This window comes from Diplotaxodon limnothrissa, linkage group LG18, assembly GCF_057381915.1.
Source record: "Diplotaxodon limnothrissa isolate DT_005_m linkage group LG18, D_limnothrissa_male_GT1.1, whole genome shotgun sequence".
Lineage (NCBI taxonomy): Eukaryota > Metazoa > Chordata > Actinopteri > Cichliformes > Cichlidae > Diplotaxodon > Diplotaxodon limnothrissa.
This window is the reverse complement of record NC_140613.1, coordinates 14409690-14426346: the sequence shown is the minus strand read 5'-3', so window position 1 is coordinate 14426346 and position 16657 is coordinate 14409690. Positions and strand designations below refer to the sequence as shown.

Genomic DNA, 16657 nt, shown 5'->3' with positions numbered 1-16657 from the left:
TGCCTGTCAGGTCAGGAGAGAGGTACAACAGTGAGTGTCGAGAGCATTCTGTAAAACACAGTGAAGGTCACGACTTGGGGCTGCATTTCAGTCAGTGGTGCTGGATGGAAATCATGAACGTGAAGAAGCGCCATCAGATTTTGATCCACTATGCAATGCTATCTCTCAGTCTCTCAGTGCAGGTGTAAACAACATGAGTGAAACGTTTTACTCATAGTAGGATATTAAAATATTTAAGCAATAGCCCGATGTCATGCAAGAAGACAAGGCGGCATGTTAACTAAATAAAATCTGTGTGGCTCAAAGGTGTGATTATAAATTCTTGTTGAACCCTTATTGATTGAAAGTAATCTAATAATAGGCAAATAGTAATATGAGCGTTGTGGCTCTTGTAAGTGTAGAGAATCCTAGATGGAAACTTCATGCCTAAAAGTATCAGATGACTGAACAAAATATAAATAAAACAAACCTCTGAAGGCCACAGCTCAACCTTGGTGGTCACTAAAGATTGTGCGATTTTTAAATGCCAGGAACAAAACACTTTCACTAAACCAAAAATTGCTTTTCAGAGATACAGCCCAGGGGCTTAAATGTTGCTCTTTTGGCTACACCCATTTAAATTGCTTTTCGGACAAATGCGTAAAAACCTTCCCCTATAAGTGTGTTATTTTATGGTTTGATGAATGAGACCCAATATGCAGAGATGAGCCCTTCTAGACACATTAATCACCAGGAGTATAGCACCTCACATTAAGCTGCTTAAATGTGGATTATCACTGTTTATTCTCCTCTAAGAGCCCCCGTTTTCATGCCTGAATAGACTGGGCAACGATGCCTCTCAACACAAAAAATCAATAGCTGCTGTGGCTCCGGCTGAATGGAGACATAGTGAAATCTGTTGTCTCCTCCAGTAACATTTTAGTTTGATCTCATGTGACATTATTATGTTTCACCATTCTGACAAACTGCTGCCTCATGGTGGAGTGAGGTCTGGTTTAGTTGTAGCTCCTAAATTGGTTTATAAGAAGATTAAAAACTGCTGGCAACAAGAGCCATGAGTGAAAGAGTATTGACTGTGTTTGCTGGAGCCAGACAAATTCTGACCAGCTTGATTTGAATTTTGAAGATAGCCTGTGAGCGCTGCGTCTGATACATTGTTAAAGTTTTTGTTTAATGAGCTAGCCTGAATGGGATCAATAGCTCTTTTTACAAGAGAGGCTTTTATACAGCTTGTGAAAAAAATTACAAACAGCAAAACACATCAAAAACAGTCACAGAGCTCTGAAAAGGTGCTTCATAAAAAGTTTGGACAATACGCCAAGGTCAGTCTAAACTAAAAGAAAGCTTCACAAAGGTATCTTCGAGAATTATTTTGTAATCAAAAACTGAATTTGAAAACTTTCACTTTTTTTCTTCTTTTAAAATAAACTTCAGATAAACTTTCAAAGCATGCATTCTCTGGGTACTACAGCTTTCTCCTTCAGTCAAAAGACATGCTCGTTATTTTGGTTGGATTCTAAAATTAGCTGTAAGTGTGGATGTGAGGGTAACTGGTTGTCTGTCTCTTAGCCCTACGACAGACTTGGGTCCTGTCTGGTTTGTAGGGATCTACCTTGCCTCTTACCTCACAACTGCTCGAATAGCCTCGAGCCCCACCTTGAGCCTGAGCTGCAAAAGCTGAAGTGTTGTATATAGTTTTTATTTTTATCTTGTTGGTAACTCATTAACTAACAAACAAATCAAGTCACAGCTATTGCACACCTTTAATACTTACTTGTATGCGACAAATTAAAGGAAATATGTTTTGTTGGTTTCCATCTTCATATTTTTATTCTCGGACTGTCCTAGAGCAGCTTTGTATGAGTCACAGTTCAAAATAATCCTTCTTTATCATAAACTGGAGCTTGGTGCATCCGCTTTGTTCAGACCTGAAAGATGCCGTTTCAGCTCCTCTCCCTTTAAGGTCAAGGATGACCTTAAAAGCAGAGTTTCAGCTTTCTTCTGATTGGCTGCTCAACACGGACAAAACTTTGAAAAACACATGGGCGGGCTAATTTTTCCACAGCCAATGCTATGTGAGGCAGGTGACCTCATTATGGATTTCTGCTCTGAGACAAGAGTTAAAAAATAAAAACACACAAAACCACTTTGTCACTGGGTTGAGAAACCCCCAGGCTGGGCAACTCCCCGCTTATTCTTCACTTTCTTCTTTTTGCTGTCATGACAGCGGATTATCTGCCTCCATCTTAGCTAACCCTAGGATCCTCCTCTGTCACACCGACCCTCTGCATGTCCTCCTTCACTACTGCCTTCACTGTGGTCGCCTTTTTTTCTTCCTACCTAGCAGCTCCACCTTCAATATCCTTTGTCCAGTATATCCACTATCTCGCCTCTGCACATGTCCAAACCATCTCGCCCTTGCCTTTCGAACTTTGTCCCCAAACTGCTCAAGCTGAGCTGTCTCTCTGAGGTACTCACTTCTAATCTTGTCCATCCTGTTTAGTTTCAGTGAAAATCTTCATGTGCCACCTCCAGGTCTACCTCCTGTCTTGTTCTTAGTGCCGCTGTCTCCAAACCATACATCATAGCAGGTTTCACTACCATTTTGTAAAAGATCCCTTTTACTCTTGACGATATCTTTCTGCAGTCACTGCTTTCACCTCTGAACCTCCTGCCTTTTCTTCTCTCTCGCTATCTCTTAACATGTCTTCCCCGCTTTCTTCTTTTATTGTTTTAGGCTAACAGTAGCACAATGTCCACCAGCACACTGTTGGCCACAAAGAGGGTCGTTGTTAACCCAGACTCGGACCGATCCTGTATGAAAATGACACATAAAGAATGAGACATGCTTCATTTGGCCAAGATTTTACGCCCTTCCTGATGCAGCCCTCCCCGTTTATCTGGACTTGGTACCATCAATAGGAGTACACTGGTCGCATTATTTAAACTTTTCTCCATGTTGTTATGAGCATACACCATTGTAGCAGTATATGACTGAAGATAAGAAAAGCATAATAGGCCCCTTTCAACATGGAAAAGCTGAACTCTTGTCTCCTGCAGTAAGGAGATCTGAGGCATCTGTCATGCGATGGGGAGGTAGGATTTGACTTCACTTGTACCCTGAGAGGGAACGGTCACTGCAAATCCATACAAAGCTGTTCTTGTTGATCACAAATACCCATAAATATATTATATTATATTATACTATAAATATGAATTGGATACCTTAAAGAGAACCTTTTTGTCTCCTCTTAACCTTAAATATGTAACATGACTTTTGGTCTTTTCTTAGTTTTTTGTTTTATTAAATCTCTTCCTTTCTTCATGCCAGTCTCCTATTACAACCTGTAAGGTAATAAATAAATAAATATAAAAAAATAAAATCACCTGAAACAAAATGGAAAGATTTTTTTTTCATGCTTCACGACTACAGAAGTAGAGATGTCAGACGTCCATCTAGATGTAGTTTAACTTCAAACTTAACAATCTGTCCTGGAAAAAGGCGGCAGGAACTTGAATGCAAAGATGTCTAAAATAACCAGGCCTGTTTAATGTGTCATCTATCATTGTTTTGTGTATGTGTGTATATGTGAAAGTGTGTGTGTTTGACTCAGAGAGAAAGATTCAACGATCCCTCTGTAATTGCCTGCTGAAATGACACCGTTAGAAATAGGAGCCCGCTAGGTCAAAGTGGTCTAGTTGCCTTCATCAAAATCAATAAATCAGCCAGTGGACTGAAAGAGAGAGGGAGAGAGTGTTTGTGTATGTGCACACACTCGTGCGTGTGTCTGATTGATACCTTTTTGTCGTTTTCCTCCTCGTCTTGATGGTCATTCTGGACTCTATAGACCATAGACCACACTTCCTCAATAAGAGGTGACACCAACAGGGACGCTATTTATTTGAGGTCGATGCATTATTCATAACTGTGGCGAGGGGCAGAAAATATCTGCCTATTAGTGGGCAAAAACTTCATTTTTACAGCCCTTCTGGACACTCATTATAATGTTCCGGAAATTTTGACTTAAAGGATCTGTTTGAAAAGAAGCAGGATTTGGGCGTAAATAAAGCATGGCAGCTTAGAATAATCAGGAGGCTGTGAAAGGAAAAACCGCCACCTCATGGCAGTATGGGTGAAGGGGAGAGTGTTTTTCTCTGTCCTTTCTCTGCTGTACAGTTTTGCATTTATTTTAATTTACTTTAAAGGGTCTTTTTTCTCTCTGCAGGAAATTCTTAAGTCAATTCAATATGCCAGAACATCTAATGTTTTCTGAAGAGAGCATGAAAAAAGGCAGAAACAAGGAAATAGTTGTTTGGTTACCAGAGTGAACCCTGTTCTCTGAGACACACCAAAGAAAACACAGCAAGCTAACATGTTCACAATAAAAATGCACATTTGCTGTTGTTTAGCAGATTTATCATTTACTTCATCATCTTACTTTAGCATGCATCCGATGATTATTGCTAAACCCAAAGTGGCATTCATAAGAGGGCAAGAGTGCATTTGCAGCTAATCTCTGAACATATTTCAGTCTGGACCAAACTACCAATTAACCAACACTGCCACCTATCACACCACCAAATGCAACTCAAGATGGTAAACCTAAAATCAATCATGTATTTGTACATGAATCACCTATACATAATGATTTGCTTGTATATTCAATTGATGATTCAAGTTGAAGATGATTCCACTCAATTCTTATGGATTTCCATAATCCAAGTAATGTGACTGGCATAACCAGCCTATTGTATGCCTGACATGATGTATTCTCGGAGCTGTGGATGAGCAACCAATGGTTACCAGGGGGTTAGTGAGTGGCCTGTAGGCCTGCATAACTGTGGCTTCAGTAATTGATTTAACAGTGCCAGCAGCCACTCTCAACCAGTCAGGGAATACTTTTTTCCCTAGCAACCACCGGTTGCCAGGCGAGAAGCCAGTCTCTAGTCCTGTATGACTGGAGCCTTAAGTAAAAAGTGTCAATGCATCTGTTTAATTTTTCAGAATTATCTAACAAAACATTAACAGCAACACTGTTGTTAATTTTTGTCATGGAATAAATCTGTAATTGAGGTTTTGCAGACGTGACAATTAACAATGTAACATCAACTTGGCCGAAAAAATGATTATTCCCTGATTGATTGTGTTTGTTTGCTGGAGGTTGACAGCTGGTTGCTGGGAAAATAATTGCCAAAGCCTCCAGGCACACAGACCGACCGTCAAGGACCGTGATTGCTTTGTTTGTTAGCATATAAACTTTTACCTTTTACCATAAATTTCTTAATTTGTCAGTTCTTTAGTCCAAGAGATGATTTGGGGATACTTGTTGATAGCTTTCAAATGATATCACATACCCAAAAATTTGGCAACCAATAAGGTGTCAATGGGAAATATTCAAAAATTGATAGAATATCATAAATAGACTACCTTTAAACCATTTACGTTGCCTTGTTCTGAAGTATATCAAGGAGTTTTTGGTCATTGGCCCCTTATGTGCCGTATATATATTCAGCATGTATATGCAGAACACACGTGTGTGTGTGTGTGTGTGTGTGTGTGTGTGTGTGTGTGTGTGTGTGTGTGTGTGTGTGTGTGTGTGTGTGTGTGTGTGTGTGTGTGTGTGTGTGTGTGTGTGTGTGTGTGTGAAGTTTCATTTTAAGGTTGTTCTTGCAGAAGCCTGCCAATTGCACTGATAAACTAAGCTTTTGTTTCCGCTTTTTGTCTTCAGGTGCAGAGTTTCTTCTCTGTTTAGATTCAGATTAATGATTGAGCCTTTTGGGAGAGTTTATCTGGAGTACCTGCGTAATGTCCAGCTTTTACCAAGGGAAGCGTTGTCTTGACTATCTGATGAATGTTTACTATCTCCTCTGCACACATGCATTCACATTAACTTGAACATTCACAGGAGTCCATTCTCTCAGCTTGTCTGAAATGCTGGTTAGGCATAGCAATGAGATGTTGTGCCGATGGATTTAAGAAAGAGGAACATTAATCACAAGCTACAAGTATCAGTTAGAGCACACACCCATACACCATTTGTATCGGGCAAACAGCATTGCAATTGAACCAGATGCACAGCAAGCTCATTCAATATGCCATCCCTTTGTTATCATCCTGGGACATTGCAGCTTCAGAGGGTGTTTGTGTGTATTTGGGTTGATATCTGTATGTGTATGTAACCAATAATAAACCATAACTAATAATTACCTTTAAAGATAAAAATGTAACCTAACATCACTTTAAATTTACAGTTTCATTCATAATACAGAAGAAGTGGGAGGTAGTTCTCATTTGCTAATTTATTACTGAGAGACTAATGATGAGAGGATTGATAAATTCTCACATCTGGGTAGTAAATATTATCTTAGCTTAGTATAGCTAGCTAGAAACAGCTAGCCTACATCTAAAAGAGATAAAGAAAATCCACTTATTGACTTATCTGATGCACACTAATTAATTTCTTCTATATGAATGACTTAATTTCATCAAAAAAAAACAACATTTAAAAAAACAACAACATTGATCTTTAGCTGGACTGTTAGCAATAGCAGCTAATCTGCTTACAGTCCTGTGAGCTGTTGTAGTTTATTATGTTACGTGACTTGATAGATATCTTTCTAAGCTATGTTTGTATTTGTTATATCTAACATATCTTATCTTAATTTTGATTAGATTAAAAGATAATTATTATATATTGGGTATTATAATGAACTTATAATAAAATACTGCAGTTTAAAAAGCTTTAGTGTTTCTTTCCTATAGACTCAATAAATAAATGAAGGTTAAGTCATTTTCTGATGGTGGACTGATTGTACACAGATCTAAGGGTACTGAAAAAAAAAAAACTTAACCTTACCTCGATCTGTAGTTGTTGCTGTGCTGTCAAAAGCTAAGTACACCCTTACTTCTTGCATAGGACTTAAGTGCACTCAAAAAAGTCAACTAAGGCAGTTGTTTGATTAATTCAATAGACATTTGTCTATTTAACATGAACATATTGAGTTTAGGTTTTTAAATCATTATCAGTTGTTGGTTTAACATAAAATAACAAAAAGTTTAATGAACTAGATTTGCATTCTTCAGTTCAATTAAATGTAATTATTTTAAATCAACAACTCTAAAACCGATGCCTAGTGCGCATGCTCAAACTTCCCAAAAGTGAAGAGGCGGGAACGCGGAGAAGTTATATGTGTTCAGTGGACTGCCATTTCCCTCTGCGGAATCTTCCACAATACAGGTAAGTAATAAATAACTCAAAATATCTTAGTCAAACGAAGTTGTTTTGTCCATTAATTGTTTAACAATGTTTTTAATTCCAAATGTGTAAGTTGTCATTAGACAGCGGGAGTGGAGCAAATACAGTGAAAATCTGGTATTAGACGGTGCCAATCGGTACCGTCTAATACCTGATTTATAATCCGCTCTGGGTATATTTATACTATTATTAGCATTTCCACTTCATTGTTTTTCTTTTTTTTTTTTACCCGTTTTTGCAGTTAGTCTTATAGTGTTTTTAGCGGTTATTGATATGTTTAATTCAATATTTAACACGTTTGTAATTCACTTTCAAAGTAAATGAAGTTAGCTAAAGCTAGTATGGTTGTCTCATTGAACTTCTACCTAGCTCTGTTAGCATTCACTTTGGTTTTAAATGACGGTTATTGCAAGACATGGTCTTTGTTCACTTTTTTTATTATCATTTGCATTTTTTCTTTCTTTCTTTCTTTCTCTCTCCTTTTATTTTAAGCATTCGGCCTCTCACAGTAATGCAAGTTAAACTAGCATGCGCGATTTGCTAAATATTAGCTGTGTCCAAATTCAGGGGCTGCATCCTTCGAATTGACTTGATGCTAGTGCATGGGAAAAAGAGCATAAACACGAGGTCAGAGGAAAACGCAATGGCAGATAGTTATGAAAATTGCCTGTCGGACCTATACCGCAACTACCAGCATCTTTATTGCATAGTGTGAAACACTGCTATTACATTTGGCAACAGATTGGATATTTATCTGTGAATTTTTTATTGCAAGAGGTATTTATATGTATTTGTATTTTTTTTATACATTTGCAACAAAGTAAAAAAAAATCCACTGTGGAATTTTTATAAAATAATTTTTTCTGTTTTCTTTACCATAGTAACACCACAAAGAAAGCTGACCCCTTTTTCTGATTGTTTGTGCCTCCTCTTTAATACATGGTAAGCCTTTTACCATCATATATTTTTTATGATAGTTTTATGATTTAATCAAAGTGAAAAAAAGGTGCCAATAAAACTATCCTTAAAACTGCTTTTCTTTTTTTCTTTCAGTGACTTGTATGTGGCAGTGCAAGCGTTGTTCCATCAGGGAGAGTAGTAGGTACAATTATTGAAACACTGTACAGGGCTCGCAAAATGGCTAGCCCGACGTCCCAGGGCTAGCGATTTTTCCAGTCGGGCTACCAAAATCTATCTCTGCCCTGCCCGTCGGGCTGTCATAAGAAGGAAAAATATATGTCAATGCTTCTGCATTCTTTCGGAAATGTAGCTGGGTAATTATGTCATTGGCATCGGTGAGCCACTGTCAATATGTGACATATTGAAATCGCGTTTGAATTTGCGCTTGTTTTTTGCTTTCACTTTGCAATCGCGCGACCTGTGTATAGAGAGCGACAGCACTGATCTGTGAGTGATGATAATTTGTGCACCAATTCCTCTGACATCGTCTTATCAATCGTTAGCTTACTATGCAAACATGACAAGTGAAATCTCCCGCAGCTTAAACATGTGAGAGGTTGATCGCGCAGACAATCGCTGAGTGTTATGTGAGTGTGTGTGTAAAAGCAGCAGGATATTAATTGTAGTTCTGCTTAGCCAAATAAGACAGGTCAGGGTGAAGAAGTGACAGCCAAAGAAAAGCTTACCACAAAACGGAAAAGTTATGACAAATCAGACTATAAGGCAAAAAGAAAGTGCAGCTTTATGGTTTCATGGACAAAAGAATTTCTGTGGCTGCAACATGACGAGCTATATAACCGGGGCTGCACATAAGTGGTCCGCAAGTGCGTATTTGCTGTCAAAATAAAAAACGCGCACAAGATAAGAAGTTGCAACGCGTGTTTGCATACATAAGATTTTCTGGAGGAGGACATATTTGTTTAGAACTCTTAAATATGTCGAAGAAGCTCCTTTAAGCAATTACTTTGGTTTTCCTCCACCTCCAAAGAAATGTCAGAAGGAGTCCGAACCACAAAAGAAGCGCGTATTCTCGCAAAAGTGGTTGCAGGAGGTGAGCTGGCTTCAAACAAATGATGAACACACAGATGTGGTGCAGAATGTGCCGTGAAAATCCCACTCTAGCGGACAAAAACAGTGCCTTTTATATGGATGCAAACGTGCGTTGCAACTTCTTATCTGTTGCGCGTCTTTTATTTTGACAGCGAATGCGCACATGCGGACCACTTATGTGCACCCGTGTAAATAACATAATGTTCTGCCGGGTGTGTTGTTGGTTTTCCCTCGATTTCTGAGTCGACAAGCGCCTTTGTTACTGGGACCAGTCATTTTAAGAAAGGCCCCCATTAGAAATGGATTATTGCTCAGTCTGCAATATCTTTCCCAGAACAAACACCAATTGCAAATAATATACTAAAAATAAACCTGAAAAATCTGTTTAGAACAGCATACTGTGTTGCAAAGAGTGAACTACCACTGGTGCAATTTAGCAGTCTTTGCAAACTTCAAAAAGCAAATGGCCTAGATCTTGGTTCCACTTGCCTCTTACTTGTGACTTTAGTGGAAATTTCAAATTCAGTATCTGACACAGACTGATTCATGTCCTACACAGACAGCACTGATGTCTGCATGGTCTTCTAAAAGCAGCTTTAGTCAGCTTAGATGTGAAGTGAGTGAAATATACAGTTGCGTTTTTAATCAATGTATTTGTTCTCTATTGCAGATTGAGAAGGAGTTTCTGCGAATCACCACAAAGCCTCTGCTATCTACTTTCTTTGCCGAGCTTGACCAATACGCGCCACGCTTAATGGAAATCTTTCTGACCAAAGGAGGGACACGTGGAAAGAAAATAAGAGGTCTCATGCTTGCCATCTCCAAGGTTTGTATTAGGATTGAGTAGACTTTGTCATAGGCAGCAAAAATAACTTTTATTTGGAGATGAAGTTGTCAATTTTGTTTCGGCTTAACAAGTGGTACATGCCAGGTTCTAACCTAAAGAATAATTATGCAAGTTAACTGATTACCCTAGCTTTAAGAAAAACAGACTGGTTTTGGCTCATATTATCTCCTCCTCCTCTCCAGCATGACAACATCCATACCAGACGAGCATGCATCTTGAAGTCTTTGTGCATCCACCTAAACGAAGACTATGAGAAGTTAATAAAGGAGTACTTGGTGAGCCATTGTGACAGCATGTTGTCTGTAACATTCTCATACAAATTGTGACGTTGCCTCAAATGCAAATCATTAAAATTAAAATTTTGAGATTAGCAACAAGACACCTGGTATTGGGGAAAGGATGTCTTGAATACCAAACAGTATTAAGCGTTGCAATAAAGAATTTCTGGAATTTGGTATTGGAAGGAAAGAAATTTATGCCTACTTAAACTTGATACACAAACATACAATGCATTTAACATGCATCAAGACTATATTGCTTTTGAATCTGTACTTGGATTAAAACAAGTCCTGTTGTTTTTTCATTGTTATGGTCATCAGTATTTGTAAATAGAAATGTCTATGAACTTTGAGCTGTTTAGTACTAACACTTCTATACCTGTTTTATTTTAGCAGCTGAGTTAGCCTTTTCTCGAGTCCTGTCCCCCTAAGTTACTCTTGCTACGTCCGACAAACAAATGGTTTCCTCTGCGCACCAATGGGTACCCGAATGTGCGAGCAGACATGCTTCATAATGTTCGGTACATTTACCTGGGAATGGGGCCATACACACTGTTTAATCCATTCACGTTGTTTTTGACTTTGTGAATGGAAAGAACACAACTCCTCCAGACACAATCTCTCGGCGTATCGGTGGGCACACCGCTTCTCCATCTTGCTTGAGGTTAATGTTTGTCAGACACAGTAACGGTTGCTATAATGTGTAATTGGACAATGGCCCTTTCGGGGGAGGGGCCGGTGAGAGGTCAATTATGCCACCTCTTTTGACATGAGAGGTGTATTTTATAATTTATGTATTGGAGTAATTACTAACAACTACTTTAGTGGTGTAATTTTCTGTTTATTACTTTGACTACTTGGATTTTATGAACAGCATAGAAACAGTTGTTTAAACAATCTCTTAAATTTTACTTTGTTGTCTTATACTTTTTCATGTAGGATACGGACAGCGAGGCAAAAAGCTGCATGGAGCAAACTGTGATGGGGGTGTACGTCATCCAGAAGGAGGGTGCTGAACCTGAAGATGACCCAGAGGACGTTGGTGTCGTGATTGAGGGTGTGGAGGCTAACACTGATTTGGGTAACATTGCACAAGCATGTGCTCTGTTGTTTGGACTCATATACCGTTTGAACCTGAGCTACCCACCAGAACTTAAATGCACCTTTGAAGTCCTCCAGAAGATACTTTTAAATCTTGATGGACAAAAGCTGTCTTCAAAGGTACAGTTTCTGAAAAACAAGCTTATGGGGTGAGAGCACTTGAAAATGACTGATAGGTCTTGAATGGTTCATTGGTGCAATGGTGATTTCCAATATATAATGTTAATATTTGAGTTGTTTATATTTTTTTTCTTTCATTTAAAACATTTTTTTTAAGTTTTTGGATTCTCTCTGTTGGGCAATTCACCTTTTATACAGCACTGCAGATGATTTTTGTTTGTCCTTATATAGATGGCTCAAAATGGATCAGAAGTACTGACAGAAGTACTATGTTGTGTTTATGTATCAAGGTCCTGTAAAGTTTAAGACCACTGCCACCTGTTAAGTTCACTGTATTATTGTTTCCATTTTGCTTGCTAGCATGTTTTAAAACACAGCAAAACTATATTGCTAGCTGTGGAGGACTGCAACCAAAATTTAAAAAATAAATACAGAAATATAAAAATTGGTCAAACTAATAATTATTTCAATGAGATACACCAAACAAATATAGATTTTCATCACCTATGGAATTTTTTGTTGTTGTTGTATTGCCCCCAAAATATTTCTAATTATTTTATTTTATTTTTCCAAATTCACACAATTCGATTTTGTCACATGTTTTAACTTGCCAAGTGGGAGATGTATTTTTATCTTTTAGTTTAATTTTTTAAAATGCAGTCGATATATTGAGCAAATTTTGCATCTGTTTTTAGTTGTGGAAGCTTTGGTTCCAACATATTACCTATGTAAATAAGTATTCTAACATTTTACCTTTTGAAGTGGCATAATGCTTGCAGGTGTACAAAAATGGTAAGCTTTTATATTGTCCACTAAATCCAGTTAATAAAGATAATGTTATCATAATCTGATTGTGACTTTTTTTGTAAAGTAGTGGGTTTCTAAATGTGTAACAAATGTAAACAAATCTAATTGAAATAATTTGGTTGAAATGAGTGAAATCATTGCCTTGATTAACAAAGTAGTTGTTGAAACAACAAGATTTAATTCTGTTTTCCTAAACTTTTTAAATTGTGTAGAATGAATTAAAACAAATTTCACTCTACATACTTAAATAAATCACTTCAAATCAATGTAAGTATAGTATGTTGATCCAACGTAATCTGATTACATTAAACCACCAAATGCTAAATGTGTTGGTTTGACATGATCGAAAAGGGTTTATTGTACTTGGTTAAATTGTGTGCAAAAAGGGTGCCATGATTAAATTGTGTTCATCCAACAACAGATTTTTTTGAGTGTGGGTATGTAGCAAGCAGCTGCTACTAATTAAATGCACCTGATTAATTGAAAAACTTTTGGCTTAAATGTTTTGGCAGCTTGCTGGTCTGAAGCATTCAGGTGTGTGTTAACACAATGCCACAATCTTCCCAGAAGTGGATCTCCCAGTAAATTCACCCAAAAGTCAGACCTTGCATTGCTCAAAGAAATTTTTTAAAAGATACATCTCAGTTCATGGCAGTACAATTAGAAATTGACTGAACATGTTTGGCTTATTTGGAAGGCTAGTCAGACCATGCCTGTCTACTAAAGTATTCTAGATTTAAATGTGAGGCTATCTTTCTGAGAGCTAAAGCTTGTCCTAAATTGGGTCAAATCAACAGGACAATGGTCCCAAGGACAGCAACAAATCTACAAATGAACAGAATACAATCAAGATGCTGCAATAACCCAGTCAAAGTCTAGACCTTGACCTGAGTAAAGTGCTGTCACTGGACTGTAAGAGAGCTATGCATACAGCAAATTAAAGAAGCCTACAAACCTCGAAGAACTGAAGCAGCATTGTAAAGAAGAATGGACCAAAAGTCATACAGAATACAATTACTTCAAGATATTCCTGCAAAATGTGGTTCTTAAAAGTTATTGATATACTTTTTACTTTTCGCAGTACTGCATTAGAGTCCTGTAAAACCTTTCTTTCTTAAGAAAGAACCAAATGAGTTACCCAAACTCTTCTTTTAAGATTTTTTTTTTCAAACAAGGTTAAGTGGGCCAACTCAAAATGTGACACTAGAGCAAAATAACCCTGATTAGCTGGCACGACAATCTATTGTTGAGATTCTTAACCAGAAATGTTTTCCTGTGAGACCCTCAGTGGAATTAAAAAGGAGCTTTACTTAGCCCAGTCAGGACGTCTGGAAATCAGGCTAATGAATATGTAACGAGGATGTCTTTGTCTCACCCTCTAACTCTAGAAAGTAAGTCCAAGAGCTTTGAAAGGATACATAAGGTAACCTACAGGGTGTGCCTGTATGTGTGTGTTTACATGTATTAGATATTCTTTATACTGAATGTAGGCAGGGATTGTGTTTAATATTCTTCGTATGATAGAGTCATCCAAAGATTTAGCTTTCCCCCCCTTCATTCGCTTTATTTTTAATATCAGTATATCGCCATCCATCTGTCACACCCAGACATGTTTATCTCATCGCCTATCTGTCCTTCATTTTTCTTCCCTGTCATCCAACCTCTATTTTACCTTAAACACGCTCCCATTCCTCTTCTGCTTCCTTTCTCTTTCTCCTAAATGAATTCCCCCTCCTTCCAGGTAAAAGTGCCGTCTTTTTGTAGAAGTCAGAGAACACGTGATTCTATGTATATGTTACTGTATTGTATATTGTGCAGCAGGAAGATGCTTGACAACGTTTTTTTTACCCAGCTTCCATTCATGCCAATAAAGATTTTTGATTTGATTTGAGAGAGACAGAATGCAGGAAGAGAAGAGAGATCTTTGCTCGTCAGCTCTGACAAGGATCTGTAGACTGAAGTGTCATCTCCAGTTGCATGTCCAAGCATATCATTAAGAAGACATCTTTTGTTGCAGTCAGTCACGGCTGTCTTTTGAAAGTGAGTGTGGAGTTCTGGGTGTTTGCACACATCAGCTCTTTCTCTGCTCAGAGACCTCAAAAAAAGAAAAAAAAAAGAAAAAAAGGAAGAGATTTTAAGACAAGAGTGTAAACACGCTGGTAGACACTGTGGCCTCATTTCCATTCTGAATGCCTGCAAAAACTCATGCTACTACAAGGGTGACAGCCGTGTTTGTGTTATGAATCTGTTTTAATGCCAAAGGTTGCATCACATGCTGAACTGAGGCTCAGCAGCCGCTCTGTGTAACTGCCTGACACACTGTGTGAATTTTTTCCCCCATCTTTAATACCAAAATCAGAGCGCTTTCTGATGTAACTGCTGAATCACAGCCCATGGAAAAAGATATCCCGGCATAAGACAGACAAACCCAGGTAGATATTATAGATCATCCTGTTCTCTGAGTCCCTGTGCTAGGCCACAGCACCACCTGTTGGTCACGATCAGCTTGGGGAAAAAATCAGATGCTCTATTTTCTTAACTTTTAGGAAACTTTAGCCAGTAGACATCGGGCTCTTTTCATCATATTGGTTAAATGTGCACAGCAGCACATTGCAGATGGAGTTCATGCATGTTTTTGAAAGTTTAATCTTTTCTAATATCTGTTTTTGTTTTGTTTTTATTTGCCTTGAATGCTTTCTGGACTAGTTTATCCCCTGTCTTTAAGTTATTTCCAATCTCTGCAGTGTCCTGTGCACAGAATATGATCTTTTGTGTATATTTGTGCATTGCATATTCCATTAAAAGTGCGCCTGCAAAATAAAGCAGCTGTGCTCTGTGCCGCCGCAACCCGGAATTGGATTAGAGGATGGAAAAAATGACCAAACTTGGCACAACTTTCAGATGCAGTTTTAAGGGTTTGCAAATATACAAAGGTTATATACGGGAAAAAAATTAAGACGGACTTTTGCGAGATCTCGCAAAAGTCCTTAGCAGTGTGTCAGGCATCTGGTTGCTTTTCGTAGAATAAAAAAAACAGTTGACGAGAAGAAACGATTGATTTATATTTTCTCATCCACATTGCAGCATTGCTGTAACTGTAACCGAACTTGGGCTGTAACCTGGTACCTGGTACTTTTTATCTGGTACTCCTGTTTTTGTTTTGTTTTGTTTTTAACTTACACTGAACTGAATCTAATATTCTTGATTGTCTCCTTCATTTCCTGCTCTCTCCCTGCCCTTCCTTCCCTCTCTTCATTTACTCCATTAGATTCAACAAAATACAGAACACCAAGAACACAATGAAGAAGGACGGCATCAGCTCTCTGACCTACAGACTGGTTCAAGTCAAGAAGTATCCTCTGTACACGAACATCTCCGTGGAGATCGGCAAGCCACCACCTCGGCCCATTAAGGGCTAGAAGAAATGAAAGAGAGAAAGTGGACGATGTGGGGGAGGATGCAACTGGCCTAGCGAGAGGAAGATGTGAAAGAAGAGAACTTAAAGGACGGAAAGAAAACTGAGAGTGTCTCACAGGCATCTGAAAGAATATGAAATTGAAAATAAGAGAGCAAAACTTGTCGCAAGCACATCATAGTGTCTCTTTCTGCCTTGTTTCCACTCTATTCAGCTTGATATTTCTCTCTTTTAGGACTCAGGCTCTTTCCACCAACAACTTCTTGAAGCAGACAGTGGGTGCTATCACACCTGTAACAATCAATGACTGCAGAATGAATAACTTGTGGACCAAAGGTGGATTATCAGTGGCGTCAAACTTAAGTTTTCCTATCAAACTGGAGGGCAACCGATGGCATGTTGACAGCGAGCATTGACAGGAACTGCTGGTGTGTCACGTAACACTTTCTTAAATGTTGACGATGGATTTCTCGTAACGTCTTAAAACTGTCTCCATGAGAAAACGCACAGACTGTTTTCATGCATACTTTGAAAATGCAAGAAAGAACTAACTTTGTGCGCATTAACAGCCCCTGGAGTCAAGCTGTAACATTACCACAACGTACTGACATGCAGTGATGAACTGTGTTACTGTGTCTAACGGCTTGCATATCAGAGACATCAGCGTCTCTTGTCCTGTGATGCTAACAGACAATTTGCTTTGGACATTTTCGTCAGGGAGTGACTTGTTTGGATCTAATTACTCAATCAAACCCTCTGCTATCAATTAATGAATGTGTATTGTGCCTGCATCTACAGCAGAAGACTCAAATGAGTGCTGGTG

At 38.3% G+C, this 16657-nt stretch overlaps 1 protein-coding gene across 1 annotated transcript in view; it reads left to right on the top strand.

Annotated features, from left to right (window-relative positions):
- The window catches only part of b4galt2 (UDP-Gal:betaGlcNAc beta 1,4- galactosyltransferase, polypeptide 2), a 185965-nt gene extending 170127 nt beyond the window's left edge, over positions 1–15838 (top strand). The window contains exon 7 of the mRNA XM_085377124.1: positions 15688–15838. Within this exon, the coding sequence (XP_085233250.1) occupies positions 15688–15838 (151 nt within the window). The remainder of the gene's footprint in view (positions 1–15687) is intronic.
- The last annotated feature ends 819 nt before the right edge of the window (positions 15839–16657 follow it).